At 35.7% G+C, this 16,477-nt stretch overlaps 1 protein-coding gene across 1 annotated transcript; it reads right to left on the bottom strand.

Annotated features, from left to right (window-relative positions):
- Positions 1-240: 240 nt before the first annotated feature.
- Positions 241-16,396, bottom strand: LOC144963045 (JNK1/MAPK8-associated membrane protein-like). Its single transcript, XM_078896653.1, has 7 exons — positions 15,988-16,396; positions 8,145-8,203; positions 5,977-6,131; positions 5,080-5,283; positions 4,339-4,508; positions 2,800-2,876; positions 241-2,424 (listed from the first exon to the last, which is right to left on the bottom strand). Exons 1-7 carry the CDS (start codon positions 16,112-16,114, stop codon positions 2,185-2,187), a joined length of 1,032 nt encoding a protein of 343 aa, XP_078752779.1. The 5' UTR covers positions 16,115-16,396; the 3' UTR covers positions 241-2,184.
- Between the last annotated feature and the right edge of the window lie 81 nt (positions 16,397-16,477).

The raw sequence follows: 16,477 nt of genomic DNA, 5'->3' as shown, positions 1-16,477 counted from the left end.
TGGTTATCATCGGGACAAACTACATTCATTGTCACCCATCTAGTCAACAAACCTCCCTTAAATTTGGTACACGAAAAGATACATTACCTAGTGACTCTGGCATGGATGCTGTGGTTTCCTTTGATTGTGTATGGCCTTATTTGACAATCAGCATGACATAATAGAACTCCCGATCTAGATCCAATATGAATATCATCCGACTTGAGACTAAAGGATTTCAAATGAAGAAGACCAACAATATTTTTCACGACTCAGTTTAACATTTTTATTATTATGAAGTAAATGGCATGAACACGCACACACACACACACGATCTGATGTAAAATAAATGATAACAATGTAATACAAAGAATTCGTGGTCTGATATTACGATAGAGTCTAACACTTTAAAAACTGACTCATAAATACACACAGTCATTCACATACACCCATACATACAATCTGATGAAAACTCAATGAGAGCAATGTATAGTTTTAAAAAATTCATAGTCTGATATCACAGTTATAATATGTAATAGATGAGATGCACGACACAGTAAATCAAAGCAATTTGAACTATACGATCAACGAGAACTGATCCATGACCCTATCAACATTGTTGTTTTCAAGCTTAGTAGTACAGTGGAAATCAAATTGTATGTTTTTGTTTTTAAGAGTTTTACGGCGCTTGTGACACATTCAGGACATCACAACACCAGTAAAAAGGAAGAGAATGGGATAGTCAAAAAATTATAGAATTACAATTAAAATACCCAAGAAAAAGTAAGACAAAGGGGAAATGGGTTTATATTGGGAACATGTAGATTCCAAGTTCATCCCATCAATGTAATTTGAGATCACCTAGAGGTCTCATCCAGATACCAGCAAAGTGTGTGTGCAGTGTGGCTCAGCAGTATTGACTTACAATGCACCCGAAAGATACCGAGTTCAAATATCCATCGCGTTATGTGGCCTTCAGCAAGCCACCTCTCCCTAGCTCAATTTGCAGCGCAGCATTGTGGCTGACACCTGGGTTATTCCATTCTTCCCTTTCACAACATTCATTTACCATCGTAGCCAACCATTTGCAAATCATGGCACGTGGTATTAAAATTAGAACAAATGGTGAAGTGATAAGTAGAGAGGTTTCAGTTATGGGACACTGCTATGGAGTGTACGAGTGGTAGACACACCTGCACACGATAAACATATAAGTAACTGTCAATGTCATAGTAAATCATCATTGGTCGAAGTCACTGGGAGCATAAAAAATCCTTTAACTTAAATTTTTTTTTTTACATTGGCTGGGTGAAACTAGTTTGAGGAAACCGTGTTTGGGGTCAAAATTAGTTTGAGGAAGGAATGGAATGATAACAAAGAATAATAAGGAAAATATTTGGGACACTCAAATGAGTTTGACGAAACCGTTCTGGAGTGTAATCCCATTCCAAGACAAAGACAGGAAGCAACTCAGAACACTGATATAAAGAGAGAGAAGGCACAGTGAGTGACTTTCTGCTGACCATGGGAGGGGGGGGGGGGGGGGTTAAAACCAAATTTTTGATCTATCAATGAAATAGACCATTCACTCAACTTACTGACTGAAGTTAACCTTTTATTCTCATCCTCCCATTGTTAAGAAAAATCAGATTACCACATTCGCATTGAGCACAAACTCTCTCTCTCTCTCACACATACACACAACAATACAAAACCACACTATTACTATTAAAAATAAAATAAAAGAGATCAATAATTTTTATAAAGCCCATTATCATCTTTTCTCTTTCTTTCCTTTATGAGCTCTATGTCAAACAAGATAATTCTTGCCACTTTTATCTTTTTTCAATAGACATTTAGGACATTGAGTGTCACGATACAATGGGTGCTGGACTCGACTCACTGAGGTCGCATATAAGAAGTCTGTGTCAACGAGGGTTTCAGAAATCCACATTTCTTGGCCTTATAAAATATCTGTCATTATGAGCAAAACATCAACTGCAAATGGATGAGACAACACTGGAGCAGGTCCTTCAAAGACCAAATCCTCGATTATTTATTTATCAATCAATTTTACAAACTAATTCTTACTATGTTTATTGACAATCTCAGTGACAAAATTGAATTACAATGAAATTCCACAAAAGATGCAAGATAAATTTTTTTATGTTATTTACAATGAAATAAATAAATATCCAGCTATCTCTACAGACCTTGTAAAATACATGTCTTGAAGGGAAAATATAAAGATGGATCTGTGAATCTCACAGTCAGAATGTAAAAAATGGTTGGAAATGGGACAAGAGCAATGAGAGCCGCGTGAAAAGTAGGCTGGACCAATTGAGTGATGGCAATGATTCCATAAGCATGAAGAATCCAATGTCCCAGAAGAATAGTCAGATTTCGCACATCTGTGAAGTTCTGTTTTATAAGCTCTTTCATTGTCTGAAATTTTTCAAAAAAGTTGTAAATCTAAAATTTCATTTTCATACAATAATAAAGGCAGATAAAAAATTGGTGTTTAAACAGTTGGTCTCTGTGATAAAAATAAACATGAAACTCATGATAAATTACAATATAAGGACATATTTCAGATTTGAAAAAATGGTTACATATATAGTATGTAATATCAAAAACGATATAATTAAAGGGTACTCAATATTTTTTATGGCTATATAAGCAATATTCAATATCAAGAGAAACCCCGATTCCTGCCACACAAAAGAAAATAAATAATTAAAGATAGAAGCAGGGGATGGGAAAATGATACAAAATTTGAATTAGCACTGAAATCATGACTGTATAAAATAAAGGACAAACCTGGTCTTCCTCTGCCGCCAGATGACAAGCACTAGTGATGACAGATACCACAACAATGATGTATGGGAAGGCATAGTCTGATAGATTGAACAGACAGTCAGAAAAAAATATCAACAAAAGGAAGCCATTATTTTTTCTACGGTTAAGTGCATAAATTTATCAAAATTTGTGACCAATCATCTCAAAATGGTATATATTATGTCAGGAGGACCTAAGTGCTGTAAATGGAATTTATAGCCCCAAACATGAAACTTGGAGTTAGTTTCTCTCAGTTATGATGGAGTATTAATACAATTTCTTGCACTGCAAAACACTTTAAGTTCGTATTTCTAATTATTTTATTTATAACTTCATATTTCGGGTAACTTTTCATCCTGACATAATATCGTTTTGAGCTGGTGGGTCACATCAACTGTTTTAGCAAGAAATTAAGGCTCAGAGACAGCAAACTGGTGCAGATGGGATTCAAATCAAATATGTTCTGTTATGATGGTCACTTCATTGTGTGCTCCTACTCTTGCTCATTATACAATCTCCAACAATAAATAAAAGCACTTAACTCACTCAACCCTAGTTTTCTACCTCTGTGTTGTCCGCTCACCCTATAGATTTTTAGTAGGCCTACATTTCAAAATTAAATCTTAAAATATAGAAAAATGTCCAATTTAAAATAGGACATAGTTTTGTTAAACTTTTATCATCATGTAACAAGTGAAAACAGTACCATATAGAAAAATGTCCAATTTAAAATAGGACATAGTTTTGTTAAACTATTATCATCATGTAACAAGTGAAAACAGTACCATTATCTAATTTGTGCCCCCCCCCCCCCCCCCAAAAAAAAAAAAAAATTTTTTTATTAAAAATGGATGGGGTAAAAGAAGCCACAGACAAATTCACTATGTGTAATTATCGGATTCACAAAATGACACGCCTTCTAAAATTAAATTTAATTCAACAGCATTTGGACCAAACAAATAAAGTATAGGCTGTTTATTGAACTTTAGAATGTCGATTGTTTTGACTTGTTAAATCATTCCAAAAATAGTCCATACCATACATAAACATCGATGATAGTGGTGAACTGAGTTTGTGAGTACTGAGATAGTGGGTGTTAGGGTTGAGTGAGTTAACTTGATCTTTATACACAGTAGGTTTAGGATGTTGAGTAAACAACAGTGTGGTCCAGAAATTCCAAATAAATCAATCCCAGCTGGGTCAAAATGTGTTTGTATTGTATAAGATCATTACAAAAAAAAAAAAAAAAAAATTATGCATGAGGCTAGTGTAAAAATTTTTAAGACGTGACAGATTTGGACACAAGAATTGTCTTTAGGACAAGTATGAAACACACACACACACACACACACACACACACACACACACACACATATTTATATATATATATATATATATATGATGTTCGTTTTGTAATATCATCTAGTATTTAACCCAATTCACATTTCAAAAGCTGCAGGAAATACCAAAAAAAAAAAAAACAAAACAAAACAAAACATTATTGATATTAAATCTACTTACAGATGACCCCTGCCAAAACAGAATGAATGAGAACAAGAATTGGCAGAAAGTATAGAGCTGCATATATAGATCTTGATCCTTGACACCCTGGAAGGTTGTGCAGCACAATGGGACGAATCAGAACCATGAACACTAAAGACAGTGTGTAATAGATTAGCACCAAAGTGAACCTGCAAATAAATAAACAACACAAAAATTATAACCACCTCATTCTCCTTCTCTCTCTCTCTCTCTCTCTCTCTCTCTCATAATGTTAGCAACATTACTTGTTGAAAAATGAGACATTTTAGATGATGACGACACTATTATCAATGCGCATAATCAAAAACTTAAAACTTTCTAGGAGATAAGAGAGAGAGAGAGAGAGAGAGAGAGAGAGAGAGAGAGAGAGAGAGAGAGAGAGAGAGAGAGAGAGAGAGAGAGAGAGAGACGGGGGGGGGGGGGGGGGGGTAGTCAAGGCATTGCTTCCCAAGTGTTCACAGACACCACTAAATATGGGTAGGACAAACTTGATTACATGAGAGTTAATCATTGACACTTGCATTATTGTTAAGTTTATTTCTAGATGAAACAGACAAAATATGGAATCTTGGACAGTCAGATTAACAAAAAGAGAAGAAAAAAAAACAAAACAAAAACAAGCCCAAAAATCCCCCAAAACAGAACCAGTGGAAGAAAAATGGTCTATGTCTTGTAAAGTACAAAACCCATCAACTGTTATAAAAGAAAAAATATACTTACAAGGGATATACAATTTCTTGAGTACAATAGATAGTATTGTAATAGTCAGGTGTTGGGTTGAACAACATAGTATACCAATCACTGAAACGATTCACAGAGCATGAACGGATGCTGAATGTTCCAACTGGGTCGGTAAAGAACAAAGTCAGCCAGGCAGCTAGGGCTGACTCAATGAATGCTGACAAGTGTAAAAACAGGACTGATCTGTGGAAGAAACAATTGATGATCATCTAGATTTTTTTTTTTGGCCTATATTATTATGAAACCTTCACTGTCAGTTTTAAATTTCAAAACAAACTGTTTAAAGAGAGAGAGAGAGAGAGAGAGAGAGAGAGAGAGAGAGAGAGAGAGAGAGAGAGAGAGAGAGAGAGAGAGAGAGAGAGAGAGAGAGAGAGAGAGAGAGAGAGAGAGAGAGAGAGAGAGAGAGAGATGAGAGAGACACACACAAACAAAATAAAGATCTATGTCTGAGACAATCCTGGGGCATGCAAATCATATAAAGCATAATGACAGGTTCTACATTCTTTATTGTATGAAATCAGAGCTTCTGGATTCTTCTTACCAGTTTGCATAAATTCCTCATGACTAAAAGAGTGCATGGGTGGCAAGGGGGTGGGGTGGAGCTAAGTGTGGACCCAATTGTGTTGTGGTTTAAAAATACATGCTTCAATAGGATGAGATCACATAACTTCTAACATTGTGCAGATATAAGAGAGTCCTATAATTATTTTTTAAAAATCAAATAAAGAGAAAAAAGAATAAAATGCCTAAAGCAAATGATAAAAATCATACATTCATAAAGAGAATAAAAAATCATACTTTTATAAAGAGAATAATAAAGAAAAGATTCATGAATAAGGGTCAAAAGTTCTTGGTACTTCATAGACAGACAGATACCTTTTTGGGCGAGACAGAAGATCAATGAATCCCCAGTGCAGAACAATTGAGACAAGGGCCATAAAGCCAAGGTAGAGCCAATCATAGAAGGATGGTTCTCCATCACATTTCTGACACAATGATTTATTGTCAGGAGCAAAACCTCTGGGACACGCCTGAATAAATTCAAAATGAACGATTAACAAAAATGCAAAACATTTTTTATGAAACTACAAAAAACCCAACAAAAAACGTATTATATTATATACTTACGACAATTTACATTTAACATTGCTTGACCTAATAACATGGTTGTGGACATTTTATATACTGATTGTAGTCACCACAACTAATGGTAGGATTGAGACCATCTTCTATATCTTATATGACCACAAAACAATTTCAATGTGAAAAGTGATGAAATCAGTAAAGGTACGAAGTGTGTTTCAGAATAAAGTTTCCTTCTTCTATTACTTCGCTAATAAGTAACCTAGAACAATCAAAATTTGAGACAATAAGGCGTCATATCTATGAAATCTCGATGCCAAATTTCAAGTAAATTCGTTGTCATGTCATAGAGCTATGACGTGGCAAGTTTCTTGTACTTTTGCTCCTTGTACAAGTGTAATAAAGGAAAATGGCTTAGCAAAACATTGGTGCAACCTTCTTATGCTATGATGATCGAGTTGTCATCGAACCGAGACCTTTGTAAAGTTTTGAATCACAATGCTCCTTTAATTCAAATTGTTAGACGGTGGTACAGGGAAGTTAAATATGGGAGATCTGACATGCAGAAGGCCCTCAGAAAACAAGGAGAGAAGAAAGTGATGCACATCGTTTTTACGACACATATGGCATTGTACTGAACTGGTCCATCCCACCTGGTCAAACTGTTAAAGACAAATTGAGACTAGCTATATGAAAAAAGACCCCTTTTCCTTGAACGAGGGCTACTTGTGACAATTGTTGGAGAACCCACCCTATTCACCTGATCTTGCCCCATGCAAATTCCATCTCTTCCCCAAGGTGAAAGAAATGCTTTGAGCTCAACAATTTGAAGACGAGGACCAGATTCAAGAGGCGATGAGGAATGCAATCATGGCCTTAGACAAACAGCCACTGCTCACCATCTTTGACCATTGAGTACACTGTATGCAGAAGTGTGTCGCACTTAATTGTTTTTATGTTGAATAGGTAACTGAATAAAGTTTCATTTGATACCAAATACGAGGTTATTCATAAGATTATGTGAGTGTAGCCCCAGAGGGAAACTTAATTCTGAAACATACCTCGTATATAATATATACGAAAACTGGGAGCAATATTCAAAAGTAAAAGCAAAATATCAGAGCAAATATTACAACGATGCATGATTATTCTCTGCAGGTTGTCAGGATTATTTTGAAATCAAGGTTTGTAGATGTGATAGAAGTTTCTCAAATTAACTATGACTATAATCACCCCCCCCCCCCCCCCCCCCAATAAAAAAAAAATCCCCTACAAATGTATAAACTATTCATAAAAAAAGATTTCAAATATAAGAGGGAGAAGAGAGAAAAATGAAATGCTGTAATTCAATGGAACTTATTGCAGTTCAAAAGCCTGTGACCAACCATCTGGTAGTGTGGCACAAACAAGATTACTTCATTAACACACACACAAAAAAAGTACCCCCCCCCCCCAAACAAAAATGATGACATTTAATTGGTCACCTGTATAAGGAGAACATTTGTATGAGTATGATACCTGGCTCTGGAAAAGCTGACAGGTTGACTGTATAACAATAGCAAGGTATAGGTAATGCCATAATTAAAGAAGCTTAAATTCTACGTCCTAGCCAGAAATCTGAGATCAAAGTCTGATAATCACATTTATGTGGTCATAAAATTGGTGAGCATGCGTTTGAATATTTGGCACCCTTAATCTGGAATTCCCTTCCAAGATAAATCAGAGACACTAATGATGCAGATTTCTTTTAAAAACATCTTAAAACATTTCTTTTTAAAACACAGTAGAAATATACTGCTTTGTTTCATATTGCATAATTGAGTGAAAGTTGTCACATTACTGTTAGGCGCTTTGAGCTTGTTGGGATACAGGGTAAGGCGCAATATAAAAACCACATATTTTTATTATTATTATATTATCAAGTTAAATTTCATAATGAAAAAAGTAAAAACTCGACTTACACCACAGTTCTCATCATCTGGCATATGCCCACAGTATCTTCCAGGACAATTGGACTTTGCTGGGGAATTGTTAAAATGGAATTTATATGTTTATTGTATGAATTTGGTTTTGATTTGATTATTTGAGCGCGTGCTATTAAATCAATAAAATTGCTCATAACTTTATGAAGAGTCTTCATATTAATTAATTATTTCTGCATAAATGAGACCAACATCAAATATAACAATTTTCTTACCTCAAATCTGCATCAGATTATTTTTACTCCTTGTATCAAATAATCAAATTCATTGAACCACACACCCCCCCCCCCCCTCAAAAGAAAACAAACAAACAAAAAAAAAACCCCCAAAAATAACCCAACAAAAAAAAAAAAATCAAAACAGTTTTAAGACTTGTTTTAAAATTTTTAAGTTGACATTTTATAGATTTGACCTAGGGTAAAATCACTCCAGACTGAAAACCTCTCTTAAATAACTAGTGTTTCATGAATAGAAAATTATAAAAAATGACGTTTTTATCCCCCGCCCCCCCCCAAGCCAAAATCTTAATCATCGAGATCTTATTTCTTTTCTGCATTAAATGAATATTTTCATCCATACTCTTATACATTACACCAGATATATTTGAGCGAAACCTAATGCTGCTGGAAAACAAGATCCCACACACATGTTGAGATGAATCAATCAATCAATGTGCCATAGAAACACTTAAGAAAAAATTCTATCATTGTTTATATCCTTTTATAATAAAATTTCCAGTAAAATTCAGGTTCATTTCGGTTTGTGAATCTCCCCACCCTTCACACTACAACTGCAAATAAGTAATGATTATCCATTCATCAAAAACCAAATGAAAGTGGAATGGTGCACAATTCAACCTTTATTACGAGTACCCAAGAGACTATTGCCAGACACTGGCAAATTAGTTAATATCAAGTGATATTTAACACAAAATGAAAGTAATTAGTGCACAAATGCCAGATCCAGCTTTTTAAAAAAGCAAATGGCATCAATGAAATGTAAGTTTTTGACACTTTGAACTGAAAACGCCAGATGGACAATTCCGCCTCTATTTTTTCATCCAGTAAGAAACTTGTTTTGTTTTGTTTTTGTTTGTTTGTTGCTTTAGGTCTCTTCCAACACAATTGAGGTTGTATGAGAGACCGCTGAAACAAAAAAACAAGCAATCTAACAAAAATAGTACAAATGTAAATCAAAATCATAACCTGAAGATATCATAAGCTAAATTATAAATAACCAAGAACAAACAGGCAGAAGATTTACAGAAAAAAAATATCCCCTGTCAAAAATACAATCACAAACCAAAGAAGCAGGATAGTCTAGTAAAGAGAAGAAGAAACGACATCACTATCGGATCGTACACCCATGCGAACATCATAGGTATATGATTCAAGGGTGATGCTCCCATCCAACCACCCGCAAGAAACTTGTTTCATCAGCAAATTAGTTCATAGTCCACCAACCATTAAAAATTTCACTACCTACCTAGCTTCTTTTGTTTCTATAATTTTCTCATTCTGACCACAATTTTGGGGATATTGATGATAGTCAGGGATTTGTTTATTTCGCTGACAAATCCCTAGGCCTAGGTGTTGTTCGCACCAAAACTGATCACACCTACTATTATCATGCCTTCCTCATACAAAATAATACAATTTGCTATCAAACTTTCACAAAACTAGATCCAACAACATTTCCAAATATGAGATGAAAATAACTATCAAAACAATGAAGCAAAACTGGTGGAAAATTATCTAGCACATATATAATAATAATAATAATAAATGGCATTTATATAGCGCTTTACCCCGTTGTCACAGGCTCTAAGCGCTTTACAGTGATATAAAACAAAACATATTACAGTGAGACAAGTGTGAAGGAAACGTGATACGAATTCAATTTAACAACAAAATATGAAAATAATATTGCAACATTATGACGTAAAAAGATAAAACTTTAAGCGAGATTTGAACGTTGTCAACGAATCCGAGCATCTCACGTGTGATGGGAGAGAGTTCCAAAAATAGGGGGCCGAAAATTGAAAAGACTGTTCACCTATTTTACGCAATGGCTTAGGTTTGACAAGGATTGATTGGTCATTGCTTGACCTCAAGTTTCTATTGGGGACATATATGTTTAGAAGGTCTTTAATATAGGAGGGACTGTTCGTGCTCAGGGATTTGTAGACAACAGTACAAATCTTATAGGCAACTCTTTTTTCCACAGGAAGCCAATGTAACTCACGGAGAAGAAGAGTTGCTGACGGGTATTTTTTGTTATTGCGTACAATGAGCCTGGCTGCGTTATTTTGAGCAACCTGAAGTTTGCTAATTTTGTCTTTAGCTAAATTCGCCCCCAAAGGGAGTTACAATAGTCCAATTTAGATTAAACCAGGAAATTAATTAAAAGTTCTGTTATATGCTTCGGTATTAAATTACGAATTTTGCTTATTTTTTTCATTTCTATGTACATAGATTGTATGGTGTTATTCACATGGCTTGTCATGGAAAGATCTTTATCAATGATGACGCCAAGGTTTTTTGCTTTATTTGAAAATTCTATTGTGCTATTTCCGAGAGTAATAGGTGATTTATTTGCCTTTTAAGGATACTCGGCCTTCCACACATTAAAATCTCAGTTTTACTATCATTTAATTTAAACTTATTGTGGTACATCCAAGATTTAATCTCATTAAAACAGCTCGTAATTCGTTGTATTAAGAACTGTAAATTACTAAGAGGTGCTGAATCATATATTTGCGTATCATCTGCATAAAAATGATAACTCAGATTGAATCTGGATATCACACTAGAAAGGGGCTGCATATATACAGTAAAAAGGACAGGGCCAAGAACAGAGCCTTGTGGCACTCCAAAATTTAGTAAAACTTGTTCTGACTGAACACCATTCACCACGACAGTCTGCCATCGATCCTGTAAATATGATGTAAACCATTTAAGGGCAATTCCTTTTATGCCGAACGTATTTTCTAGTCTTCTTAACAAAATGTCATGGTCAATGGTGTCCAAGGCAGCTGAAAGATCTAAAAGGCATAATACATTGATATTGTTAGCATCAGCATTACATAACAACAGAGGTGCCTACCCTAACATACTCCAAAGAGGAATCTCAAAGCTGAAAAAGAGGAATTTGAGACCAAAAAGAGGAATCCACTTACCACGAATATTCTTTCATCTTTCGAGTTTCTCAGATCTAAAGTTGGTTTTTATTCCACAGCCAGTCAGTCAGTCATCTTTAAATATCTTGCATTCTAATCATATCCGTTGGTATTCCACTTCCAGTCATAATTTTTAACAATCTTACAAATATATTCAGTCACACGTATCATAAAACATATAAAAAAACAACAAGCCTATTTACACTATGTACAATATTATGTTCCTGACAAATTAATCAGAGGGTTGCAGGCTCTTAGAGTAAGCACTTTTGGCCTTCCTTTTAAGAGCAGAGGAGAAAGTATGTTGGTAACAGGCCCGAGCTCTTGATGCCATGTGTACCTTCTGTACAATAAGAGAGCTCAAGGTCTGGGTGGAGAGAGAAGAACGGAAAGCAGTTTTATTCTTCCTAACTAAACTGAACACTCTCTCTGTGTCTGCATTTGAATGGGTTAAGCAACACAACCCCTTCATCACTCTACTAAGGCATGGAAATTTCTTTATATTGTCCATGGTCCTAATCTGGCTGATTTTATGCCACTGCTCATCTATCCTCTCTTCTGAAAGAATTTCGTTGGACAGTGGCTCTGCCTGAAACTTTGCAAATTCCAAGTGGAGATTTTGGACATTCTCATCTGGGATAAGACAGGGAAATCTCTTGATGAAATACTCCACCATGGAATATCTGTTTGAGAGCCTCCTGCTTACATCCAGAACAGAAGCATTCATGAGAAATTTGTCCTGCAGAGGAAATTTACTAATAATGTATCTAAGGGCAGTGATAAAAAAGTTCTTCACTTCTTTAACAAAGCAGTCCTCTTGTTGACCTGAGAAAGAGGGATCTAGTTGGAGCTTTTGAAATAAATCTCTTGTGGCTGAACCTAATATCAAATCTTTCCTGGTCAATTGATTTTTTTTTGTCGCTCACGTCAATATAAAAAATGGTGTTTGAATTATGGACAGCAGACCCACGGATGAACCTCACAACCAAATCTGTAATAAGCTCATCTAATCTCCCCATGAGGCGATGAATTTGGGGTGATTCCTTTTGCAACATAAGATTTGCAGAGGTGAAAATTGTCAGATTTTCAAGCAGAAAATGGCAAATAGCTTAGAACTACTGCTTGCAAAGAATTTATTAACCCTAACAAGGCGAGTGTGTTTTGAGGTTTCCTTGTCCTTGGATCCTAAGGCATCCAGTTCAGATTTGAAGAATCCTTTTAGGGGCTCCCATTGTTCAAGCATGCGCTCTATGCAGGCCTGCAGGGAAAGCCATCTTGTGGCACCATGCTTAATGATGGCATGGAGAGATGTACCGCACTGTTGTTGGAAAAAGACGAATTCCTTTTTCCTTTTGCTGCTTTTATCTAAATAAAAATATATATCCACTAACTGTTCTTCCACATCTATTGAAAGTTCTTTGGTTGCTGTTTTGGCAGCAATATGTAGGAGGTGACATGGACAGCCATTTATATAGACGTCTGGGTTCTCCCTGTGAATGAAAGCACTCACACCTTTGTTGCTTCCTGTCATGACACTTGCATTGTCACATGCAAATGCCAAACAATTTTTCCACTTTATCCCATTTTCTTGCAATGCAGAGTCTAACACTTTGAATATATTTTCTCCAGTAGAGGCACCATCACAAGTTTTCAGAGAAAACATATCAGTCATTACTTTTCCCTCCTCCTCATCAAAAGTCCTTACCACAATTGGATACATTTGTCCCTCACCTCCATCATTACTTCCATCCGTTGAAATACTAAATGGCTGAGACTTCATTTTGCTGACAATGTCATTAGATATTTCATTTGCCATACAATTATTGATGGCTGTTGCCTTTGTTCTCCTGCATGAAAATTTTTTGGCGATCTCCGAGTCTGGGAACATGGCTTTGAACAAAGCTCCAGCATGATCAGATGCAGCAATTGGTAAGTTGTGCTCAACTAAAAATTTATTCCACAGCATCTCTGCATTTATCACTTTGTCATCGAGTGGGTTTGGGGTAAGAGTAAAATATGAAGACACAGAGTTCATTTTGGATTTTAATCTGTCATTATCCTGATGTTTCTTTGTTTTCACATGCCTATCGATATCACTTGATCCACCCGATTTGATAGTGAAATCTGTCTCACAAATAACACAACGAGCATGATAATCCCCAAGTTTAGATTTCACGATAGAAGCCCAGGTTGCTGTATATTCTGGCCTAAACTTTTGCTCAACTTTAGGTTTTTTCGCTGGCGGTGCCATTTTTCAAACGTAAGGTTATCTAGATCCAGATCAAGCTGAATTTACCACTATTCAGTTTAGCTTAGTATCTATACTATAATAATAGTTATTTGAAGTAGAGATCTAAAACAATCGGATTTAGAGATAGTATAAATAGTATATAGATAGACTGACTGTCTAACGAAATCAATCACCTACAGCACAAGTCCAAATGTGACACGTTCCGTAAGAATGAAATCTGAAAAGCACTTTATAACTCTTAATTCAATTATAAATCAGTCACTGAATAAACCACAGCACGAGAATCCAAATTAAACAGAATAGGAGAGGCGCGAGGATGTCTTCTACTGCAACAAGAAGGAATGCATGAATGATTGACCGACGCTAATAGGCAACTGGCGCTAAATGACCGATTGACCAACGCGGGTGTCGAAGGCTAGGTTGGGCGACTTGATACTTTACTTTGATCAACTCGTGAAAACTGAAATTTTAGAATCGATACCTTAAAAGGCTTTGACATTGTTTGCGTCGGATTCATGTCTCTAGGTAATCGTACTCGTAGGCCAAGAGAATCGGATATCAAGACAATGCGTCTAAAGTCACCCTTCACCGTTCACATAAATTTTCGTTAACTATCGGTCCGGTCGAAAAAAAAAGCGGAATATGAAGCAGGATCGCGGGATCGCGGAATGAAAGGCAATTTCGCGGGATGATTCCGCGGATCGCGGGATGATAGGCACCTCTGTAACAAGTCATTAAAGATTTTAAGAAGTGCCGTTTCAGTACTGTGTTGATGTTTGTAGGCTGACTGAAAGGGTTGTTCCAAACTGTTGTTCTTAAGATGAGATGTTAATTGTGTCAGAACTACCTTCTCCAAAAGTTTTGACAAAAAAGGTAAATTTGATACAGGACGATAATTGTTTAATATATTGTGGTCCAGTGATGGTTTCTTCAGAAGTGGTTTGACGAGGGCACTTTTAAAGCACGATGGAACTTCGCCAGTCAGTATGGATGTATTTATGATTGATGTAATGGATGGTAATAATGTATCGATGGAGCTGGCCAAAAGCTGTGCTGGTAGGGGATCAAGGTCGCAGGATTTAATGGGGGCTTTTTTTATCAACTCGTTTATGAAACTAGGTGAAACTGGTTGGAACTTGTCTAAAGGGATACCACAGAATGTATTTGTATCTATAAATGGTTCATGCCGATCTAGTTCTGAACGAATGTTATGGATTTTGTCTTTAAAAAAGTTGACAAATGTGTTTGGCAAGTCTCTTTGATTGGTTGTAGATGGTAATGAAGTGCATCTTTCACGTCCAAGTAGATCATTGCAGATGTTAAATAATTGTTTACAAGATTTAGAAGTTTCGAATTTTGAAAGAAAATACGTGGTCTTTGCCTTTTTTATTTGTTGTCTTCCAGGCACGAAATGCGTTCTTGAATATTTCACGATGAATCGTAAGGCCTGATGTTTTCAGCCGTCTTTCTGCTCTCCGACACTTCGTTTTAGCTTCTTTAACGTCCGACGTATACCACGGAGCATACTTGCGGTTGGTGACGGTCCTTGTTTGGAATGGCGCATGTTTGTCAAGCGTTTCGATGAGACAACTATTCCACTGGTCTGGAGAAATCATTGAATTTTTAGTAAGTTTTGTTTCTAAATCGCCTCTGAAATTGTCCAAATTAATATGAATTTTAAGTTACACAGATCTGGTCGCCCTCTGAATATTGTTTGATGGTTTGTTTATTTTAATTTATTTATATTTGTAATTTGCACTTTTTGAGAACGGAAAGGGATGAATATTACAATTTTCAACATTCTATAGAAAGGAACCAAAAGAGAGAGAGAGAAAAAGATTTAAAAAAAAAAGGGGGGGGGGGGGGGGGGGGGTCATTTATCATTTGCAATGCTCTGTAGAAAGAAGACAAGAAATAAAAAGCGGCAGAGTCTGGATTTGAACACACAGCATCGATTCTGACAAGTCTTTTAAGGCAGTCAAGTTAACAATTCGGACACAATATCCACATCAATGTCGACGTATATTGTGTACCTATAGTTTCCTTCTGTTCACCAACTGATGTAGTGTTGGGTAATTTTATACTTTTATTGATATGTTATTAACTTTACTTATTTCTATGTGAATGTGCATTAAAAAGTTTCCAGATTCTGGAATGTGGAGAAATGTTTAAATGAGCAGAGTTTTTCAAAAAAGTGTCTATGAATAATCTAATCGTCCATCGTTATGCAAGACAGTATCTGGCAATAATCGTTCAGCGATATTGACAGACATGTCTGGCAATAATCACAGCATTTTAGTCTACTAATTACACTAACATTAACATTATATAATTATTATTAAGGACAAACAACAGACAAAATGACTTTCATCATTCACCGAAACACTCATTACCTTCATAAAATGGACTCAATTTTCTGCTCTCTAGGTTACTTTGCAAGTTTCCTTGAACAAGCGATTCACTGCATACACAGCATAAAATCTGTGTAAGAATAACAGTTAAAAAATACAGAGACATCATTTTGTTGGAAGTCTTGATTTCTTGTCTTGTTTACATTAGATTCCGTCCATCACACTTCGACAGAATTCTGAAATAATATGGTTTCAACACATGCATATTACCAGCTTTAATTGTTCCCACCAGGTTACCAAAAGTAATATATCAGTGTCTTCAGTTTGTTTGTGTCAAGACCAAGATGTAGAGTTGCTGGTTTGTAATGTTAAAAAAAAAAAAAAATTAAGCTTCAAAAGTACAAAAAGCAAACTAAAATTTCTGATTAAAAATTCAACGCTGTTGTATCTTAGTCCTAGCAGTAAAATATCAATGGGTACCATAATTTTATCGTAACTGTAAGTAGGTAGTATTCTGTCCTTGGTTCTAGAA

Source organism: Berghia stephanieae, chromosome 1 (assembly GCF_034508935.2).
Source record: "Berghia stephanieae isolate SIO BIC M18660-M18661 chromosome 1, UCSD_Bste_1.3, whole genome shotgun sequence".
Taxonomy (NCBI): Eukaryota; Metazoa; Mollusca; class Gastropoda; order Nudibranchia; family Aeolidiidae; genus Berghia; species Berghia stephanieae.
This window is presented reverse-complemented; position numbering and strand designations above follow the sequence as displayed.

What these genes read in the sequence shown, in the direction of transcription:
- LOC144963045 (XM_078896653.1), bottom strand. Translation starts at nt 16,114, where the DNA reads ATGATGTCTCTGTATTTTTTAACTGTTATTCTTACACAGATTTTATGC. An exon ending in ATTGAGTCCATTTTATGAAG is followed by an intron (nt 8,204 to 15,987) that starts GTAATGAGTGTT and finishes ACAATTCCCCAG; the next exon opens with CAAAGTCCAATTGTCCTGGA. An exon ending in CTTCTGTCTCGCCCAAAAAG is followed by an intron (nt 5,284 to 5,976) that starts GTATCTGTCTGT and finishes TTTCTTCCACAG; the next exon opens with ATCAGTCCTGTTTTTACACT.